We start from the raw sequence: 8,560 nt of genomic DNA, 5'->3' as shown, positions 1-8,560 counted from the left end.
ATCAGTCCATTCCAAACATTTTTGCCCATATAAGACAAAACACGTTGTCTATAAGTGTGTAGAAATGGTTGTCCTTTGAACCTGACCCATATATATATATATATTATTACTTCGTTTACAAGGTTGACCACGGGTCAAAAAACTTACCTACAAATACAATGTAAAAAAATGGTAAACTTAACTTAGCAATGGTCCCTGCGATACCAACTTGCAACTAGCAAGGTCACAAAGAACTGCACGCTATGGAAACCTTAGAGCGATTATGGCCACAATGATGAATGTGTTTTAAATAAAAGGCAAAAGGTGGGGGGGTGTATTCGTGAGCATCAAATTCGATGTTTAACTCGACTCAATTTGATTAGTTGGTGAATTGACCAAGTTGAGGGATTCCCCCCAGTCTAATGTTGTAACTATGAGGAACTCAACTGAGTCAAGGGACTCGGTGGTTTCATGTGGTATAGATTATTCCTCGAGAACTTGATCAAGTAGGGGGATTCCACCAAGTCGGATAATTCAATTTGTAACCCAAAAATTCGATCGAGACAAGGGGCTTATGATTAAAATGGTAAATTTACATAAGTTTCAATTCAAATTCTACTCGCCAAGTCATACAATATAAATAGGAGTCCAATTTGGAGGACTAATTTGTTAATAAGCAACATACCCCAACTCACTGATCTCGACTCAATGAGTCGAATGGGTTTGACCTAGGAAATTGATTTGTAAATTGGATTTGATCAAATTACAATATTTTAAGCAAAGACACAAATCAATAACACTAGATTGAGAATACATTATTTTTTTGTTCAATTGTTATTATTTATATTGCTTAAAGACATGCAGGTTGCAAAGGAACTTAGCGCAAAAGCCTTTTTATGAAGTATAGGTTTAATAATTATGTTCATAGCTTCAATTATGTCCAAAGCAATCCCTCCCTTGTATTATTGTAGGACATTAAACATGCAAGATCCTTTCAAGAGAAGACTTTAGGAATTTATTAACAAGAACATAAAATAAAATGATATTTGATGCCCTTTTAACAACATTAAAACTTCTTCCAAAATCCAAATGATCAACGGTCTATATGAGTGAGATTATAGTGAGCTTAGGACAAGTTGTTGCGAAATTGTCCATGAATAAAGGAATAAAATGGATTTTCGAGATTGAAAACCATCCATTATAGGAGCCCCATCATCCCTAGCCATGAAAGATTGATCATGCAAGAGCAACTCGAGAGAATTCAATCTTTTCTTCCTTGATAATCCATCCACATTTGATAAATTCTCTCCACCACTCTTGATTTTGGAGCCATGGATTCCTCTCTGTTTTTTCCAATTATAAAAGGTGAGAGATGATACGATGGTGACACACACTTACCACTCACTTTTCCTGCCCATACTCCAGAGTCCAAACTGGTTATTATAGAATTCTCAAAGCAAATTGGCTTCATGCCGACAATAACTAAATCCATAATGAATGGAAAGTTGGACTCTCTCTCTCTCTCTCATCCAAAACTAAAACACCATTCATTTGAATGATAATTCCAAGATTTCACAAACAAAATAAAAAGAGTCATGCTGGGGTGATACAAAGGTGACAAAAAGATGCTATAGATGCTTTTCCGTGAGATATGAGTAAAAATCATCTATAGTTATGTGCATGTCACCACATCATTTTTGTCACCTTTGTGTCATTCCAATATTTTTCAATAAAAAATATTCTAAACCCAATACCTAATTGAACTAATTATTCAAAGAAGACACGAAGACCATGTATATACTAGAAAAGCTGTGCATAAGATTATTAAGCAAAGAGTCGTGCTGGCGTAACATTGAAATGTACATCATAGGAGACATTTCTGATATGGATATGTGTCACAACCATAAATGTTTTTCCTCAAGATATAACTTCAAAACAATAAATATTTATGACAAACCTCTTTTGATTTGAAATTATTAGACAAGTAATTATGTCAAGTTCTTAGTCGATCTTTCTCATGTATTTTAGTTGAAAAAATTTTAAGAAAAAAAAAAAAGGTGGATTTTACAATGTCAAGTTCGACAATTTTCGTGATCAAAACAATAAAAAGCAATGACCTTAGAAAATAAATAAAAAGTGGTTAGCTCAACAATAACGAGGGATCATTAAGGAAATTTTTTTACTAATTGGACTATCAAGGTACCGTCCAAAATTCAAGACCTATTAAAAAAGAAAACCCTCTGCCAGGGAGCTTTAAGTAATTTTTCCTAATTTCTATTATTTTACTTTCACTTTTACTAAGAAAACGGGTGCGAGGTTTAAATTTTACTAAAAGGTCTACATGTAGCGAGTTCAATTGGACACACTATTTTAAAGTCTCTTGGAAATGCTAAAGGGCGTTTTCACTCATTAAAATGTTTCCCAGGAGGCGCTAAGGGGTATTTTTTTCTCTCTTTTCTATAACATAATTATCATCCAATCTTTATTCCAAAATTTTAAAAGACTCGTTCAAATCTATCTAGAATCACTTCTTTTATAATTGAATATAAATGGCCTTCGCTGAACATGTGTGTAAAAATTGGTATTTTACATGTCTATAGGAAAAGCTCGTAATTTTATGGTCTAGGACAATTTTAAAATAGTAAAAAATTCTTTTAAAGATGATAGTTTTTTATGAAATCAGTTCCTTACTATCATAGTAAGATTTGGAAGCTTAACAAGGCTCTTTTCGCTCAAATGGATTATAACATCAGAGATCCAACACCACAGCTCTACAGTTTCATCCAAAACTCACATTCAAAAATAATAATAATAATAATTCAAAAACTAATTTCTTTTCAAGTAGATCCAAGGTTTTGAAAATGGACAACTACTGAACTTCTATAAAACTCCCAAATTTCAAAATAAAATAAAACAGTGAAAAATTAAAATTCAAAATTCATAAAATTCCATCCTCTATAACCTTGAAGCATCGGATCACATTTTTAGATGCCAAGAGGTAAGCCCAAGGACCATTGGTAAGGGTGAATTCCTTACTAACTTGGTAAGGCTAAGGGGTACTCTTATTTTTCAGAAAAGGAATTTCGAGGAAGAACTTACTAAAAGAGCTTTTATAAAAATAATTTTTTTAGGAAAATATTTTATTAAGCTCCAAAGGCCGTCAATACAATAAAGATAGGTTTAATATATTAAAAAAATTCCCAGGGAACTTGAGTAAGAAGAAAAGGAAGTCTTTGCAGATGGGATGGTTGACATGCGCCCAAAAGAAGGTTTGAGCATACGAAGCAACCTCTATTACTTGGCCTAAGTATGTTCATATCTACAATTTTGTCCAAAGCTCCCTTCTATTACTGTAGGACATTCAACACCCAAGTTCCTTTTAAGGAAGGCTTTAGTAATTTAAAAAAGACGTTAAATAAAATGATAACTGATGCGCTTTAAGAACATTAAAATTTATTATATTTTCAACCTTTCCCCTTTCTCTTTCCAAAATCCAAATGTCCATCAGCTCAATGGCAATTCGAATCCAATAAGTGGTGAAAGTCCGTAGGTTGTGTGTTTGATACCCAGTATGAGCAATATATCCTCGGGCCCACCCGCGAGGGTGTTCCCTCTCACTTACCTTGTGCGTGTGATGTGCGAGCATTGCCTGGGGGAGGGTCCCATATGCCTTGTTTCCGGCCCTGACTCATCTGGTCCTCTTAGTTAGATGTAAGTCCGGACACCCCATTATCCAAAAACACAAAAAATAGGGTCCATCGGAACCATGGTTTAGTCATGAACGAGAAAAGAAAGATCGAGATACCCTTTTCCTCCTAATCTTCCAGATAATGAGATGACTCAGACAAGTCATCACAGTATTGTTCATGAACAAAATATAAAGGGTTTTAGAGATTGAAAACCATTATAGGAACCCATCCCTAGCCATGTACAAAGGGCTCTTCGTTGTTCCATCCACATCCGGTAAATTCTCTCCACCATTCTTGGGTTTGGAGCCATGGATTCCTCTTTTTTCCATTATAAAAGGTGAGAGACGATGATGGTGAGACACACGCACCACTCACCATTCCTGCTCGCACTGAAGCTCTCCAGAGTCCAAACTGACTATAAATTTCTCAAACAATACAAAGCAAATCAGTCATGCAAACAATAATTAAATCCACAATGAATGGGAAAACCCAGAGAAGGTCGAATGTCTCACCCCCAATTACTTCCAGATTCCAGATTAACAATTACTTCCAGATTCCACAATCAAAATAAAAAAGAAGAAAATCTTCTAAATCCAACACCCAATATCAAAACTTAACTAATTCTTCAAAGAAGACACAACGACCACAGATATACTAGAAAGCTGTGCACAAGATTATTAAGCAAACAACATGCTAAACACTATTAATTAAATCCAAAGGCCAAACAGTATATAATTGTGCATGAGATTATCAGGCAAATGAAGCACTAAACATTACATATTCATTAAATTCTCAGTTTTCAGCTAAAACCCATCTCCCAAAACAAATCTTTAACACAAAAGAGGAGCAAATTAAGTCTAGAAAATGGGCTCACCCTTTTTTCTCTGCTGCTTAATTACAAGCCCCAAGAACCCTATCAGATTATCAGAAACAAAAAAGAAAAAAGAAAAAAAGGAGAAAAAAAAAAAAAGCACTAAAATAGAAGGAACCTACCATCAAACGACCTATATATACAGAAATTTGCACATATGAAGGGAATATCAAGATAGATTTGTAAGCGAAGAGACTTACATCGACAAGGACACGATGGCGACATTATTCACTCACCATCACCATCGCCGACACTCTTGTCCGAACAGATATCCCCCCCACCACCTTCATTATCCTTCTCTGAGCAGATATCCCCACCACCTTCATTATCCGACGCCTCATCATTGTCATCCTCCTTTCCCTTTCTCTGCGTCTCCAAGCACTGAAGCCTCATCTTTAGATCCCCCAACTCTCTTTCCATCAAGAAAAGTTTCTCCTTTAGTGTCAAATTCTCCTCTTCAAGCTGTGCAATGTGGGCATCCTGATCGTCCACTCGATTCTCTAACATATTAGCTTGTTCATCACCACAATTAGGGTAAATCATCTCAAATCGACTCAAATCATGATCCAATCTCCTCTCAACCTCGACGTGTTCTTCAACATCACTCTCACTCGATCCTCCTTCATCGTCTTCCTCATCATCATGAATCTCGTGCCCTGGTGATCGAAGCCGAATCAAACCATTCATTGATCCGTACCCATCAAGTCCCCACTCTTCCTTCGCAGTGTCTACCAGATCTTCCCTTGAAGGGGAAAATTTTGGAGTTGGGAGGATCGCTGGTGTTACAGGGCACGGCGAAACTAGGGACGCTATCCCTCCTGATTTCTTTGCTCGGATTATAAACGATGTGGTGTTTCTCGGAGCAAAAGGGGCAAATCGATTGAATTTCTTTTTCGGATAAAATCTTCGGGCCTTCATTCGATTTTTAGATTGCAATTCGTGTAATGTTGGAGGAATATAACCTCCAATTCCAACATTTTCGATCCTCCGATTCTCTTTACGCTTATCGGCACTCTTCTTTCCCTTCCAATTGTTCCTCCCAGGCTTCATTCCAACGAAACCAGGCCGAGATCGGTTCTGAAATTTTAACGGATCTTCAGGAGGTGGAGGGAGAGGAACTGGAGGAGGCCAAACTCCATAACTTCGATTCAACATCTGAGACTGATTCATCGATCGAGACTGATCGTTCATCTTATATAAAGATTCCAAATTTGTAACCCTAATTTCCACCTAAACTAAACAAATTAGAACGAAATCAAGCACTAGAAACCCTAAATGCTAGATGTGATTATTAGATTTCAGATTCACATGAGATCGGTTAATCTGATTAAGAATCCAAACGTTTTTAAGATCAACAAATATGTAATCCTTATAAGGAATATTAAAAGATTTGCAGCTACAGAAACCCTAGATAAAATTTTCAGATTAAAGATTAAAAAAAAAAAAAAAAAAAAAACAAAGAAACAGTTTTTAAGATCGATAGATCTGTAATTCTTCCAACAAAGAAGAAAGATTTCAAGTTAAAGAAACCCTAGAAATTTCTTTTTCTTAGGGAAAAACGACAGAACAACACATCAAGACAAGACTATTTATAAAAGCGAGAGACAAGTTTCGACGATGTAATAAATCTCTCTTTCTCTAATGGCGATCGAATCGAAATATCGAATAAGAAAGGATGGAAACGGTTTTGTGACTTGTGAGGCCTAAAAAAAAACTGAAGAGGAATTTTTATAGAGGAAGAAAATGGGATGAACAGTTGGATTTACTGTTTAGAGATTGGACGGATGAGATTAAGAGTTCGTACTTAGACTCTTATTAGAGTCGGTGTTTGAGTCTTCGCGGAGTAGTAACTCGGTTGAGAAGTTCTTCGTACTTAAGTTCGAGAACGTGTTGTCTCATGGGTTTATGAGTGGATAAATACCCCTACAGTTGTATTTAATTACAAACAAAAACACAATACGGGACGAAATCATTTTGGGTGATTTAGAAATTTCCTTACACGTTGTGTGGTCAATATTATCGATACCCTATGCGTTCAAAACTGATGACATGCCCGTCTTGACCTAGGTTTTCTATGAGAGACTAATAACAATAACTTAAATGGCCTTTTCTCTTACTTATTCAACCTCATCTTCATCGATGTATTGTAGAAAATCCACCAATTCTCCTCCAAAAATCTCATCTTGTCTTTATATTTAAAAGTTGAAAGAGATAGAATCTTAAGATTGAAGATGAAATTAAACTATTAAACTCTGAGCTAAACTATTTTTAATATCTTCAATGCTCCAAGGGATCTCTTGATATTTCAATCAAAATTCCATTAGTCTTCTAGTTCTCTAAAATTCCTATCTTGTTTTTGTGGTTTGAAGGTTGAGAATATAAGATTTTATATACTTGAAAAAAGAGGTAAAAAACTTTACCATAAGTTTGAATATGACAGATTTAGGAAAGAAAATCAGCTAGAAGTTGAATATGAGGGTACTTAGGTCATTTATGATAGACTCTTAGAGAAGACTTAGGTCAAAGGAGCATGTCAAATGTGTTGCTCTTGGCCTCGTCTTCTCTATATTTCCTTATGTTCGTGTTCTCTCTAGTTCTATCAGAGCATTCTCATGTTTGATTTAATCATTCTTTCCATTGTCGAAGAAGTACGAGGAAAGATAATGCATGCATTGAAATTTTAAATTGATAGATATGCAAATGCCTTGTAGAGAGCGACATCGTTTGCACCTCATCTTAGTCATCTTTACTTAAGGTTTCAAGATTTTCGAGAAGCACACATAAAAGAATTTGGGAAAGTGATCGAAGGAAGGTATTCATATTGATTATATTTGAATTTTATTTCCATAACCTAAATTATCATTTTTGCAATTTTTAAATTGAAAAAAAAAAACCCTATGTACATTCCTTTCAATTCTATTTATTTAAGGAGAGTAAGATGATTGCTCTTTCATCAAACATATTAAAAATAATGCGTATTTTAGTAACACCCCTGAAAAATAGACGAAATTAGGATTACCCCACCCGCCCCCCTCCATAAATGCAAAATGAGGTCTACCCCGTGAACTTTTGTTGACTTGGTTAAACCATTACTAACGTTTATTCTGTTGACGATCTACGATTTGAATACCCAAACTACCCTTGTAGTATTTAAATTATCAAAATACCATTGTTTTAGTTATAAAAAAAAAAATTCAAATCAAATCTCAACAATTGGATTGAAATATTTCACACACCATTGGATTAAAAGAAAACCTAGATGAAATTAGGATTTTACCATATCTCACTAATTACTATTTAGATCGATAAAAGATTGGCTGAAAAATAATTAGAATTCTCAAGATTATTGTCTTTAGAATGATTAGATCAAGCATACTTGAGTTGCTTTAATTGAAAGATACTTTCGCAATTTCAATGCATAAAGGTATATTTGACATTTGATCATCTCTATTATCTGATTTTTTTTTATTAACGATTTGACCGGGTCAACAAAAGTCAAGAGTAGTCCTCATCTTGCATTTCACATGATAAATCACCAAACAAACGATATTATGCATTTGCATTTTGGTTGTAGGAATGTAAATTATTTTTTCGGACAAATCCATTTCCCAATAAAACGAATAAAAAAAATTTCCTTAGAAAAATGACAACAGGTTTATTTTCTGTCTCAAGTTTAAATATTGTATCGTTCATTTTCACGTTACTTGACCATTTTCCGTGGAAGAAATCTTTTAAAAGCATAATGATTTTCTGACGCACCATCTGACATACGCCCTCTTCATAGAACCATAGATCATTTGCCTCGGGATACGTATAATCTTTTTTTTTTTTTAATGCTCTCAAGGCAAATGATCTGTGATGATGGGGATAACGGACGTCTGGTTATCACGACTCTTTCCCTTTTACCAAAGGGGAGAAAACCAGATTTGAATTTGAAGATGAGATAAACGTTGGACGCGTCGTTCCGATTGACTCTAAACTGGCGGCATAATTTCCTTAGGTATTTCGCACGTGGGATTAA

The 8,560-nt window shown here is 35.0% G+C and overlaps 1 protein-coding gene across 2 annotated transcripts; it reads right to left on the bottom strand.

Moving 5' to 3' along the window:
- Nucleotides 1-3,407: 3,407 nt before the first annotated feature.
- Nucleotides 3,408-6,247, bottom strand: LOC147381919 (uncharacterized). Of its 2 annotated transcripts, none has more exons than XM_086429803.1 (2): nt 4,740-6,247; nt 3,408-4,083 (listed from the first exon to the last, which is right to left on the bottom strand). In XM_086429803.1, exon 1 carries the CDS (start codon nt 5,728-5,730, stop codon nt 4,768-4,770), a length of 963 nt encoding a protein of 320 aa, XP_086285929.1. In that variant the 5' UTR covers nt 5,731-6,247; the 3' UTR covers nt 3,408-4,083; nt 4,740-4,767. The 2 variants fall into 2 exon arrangements, with proteins under 2 accessions (XP_086285929.1, XP_086285930.1); XM_086429804.1 differs by having other exon boundaries at nt 3,408-4,079.
- Between the last annotated feature and the right edge of the window lie 2,313 nt (nt 6,248-8,560).

Source organism: Akebia trifoliata, unplaced genomic scaffold (genome assembly GCF_017979445.1).
Source record: "Akebia trifoliata isolate Shusen 1 unplaced genomic scaffold, ASM1797944v1 Contig00135_ERROPOS630964, whole genome shotgun sequence".
In the NCBI taxonomy this organism is placed as follows: domain Eukaryota; kingdom Viridiplantae; phylum Streptophyta; class Magnoliopsida; order Ranunculales; family Lardizabalaceae; genus Akebia; species Akebia trifoliata.
Note: the sequence above shows the minus strand (reverse complement) of the source record. Positions and strands in the feature narration are given on the sequence as shown.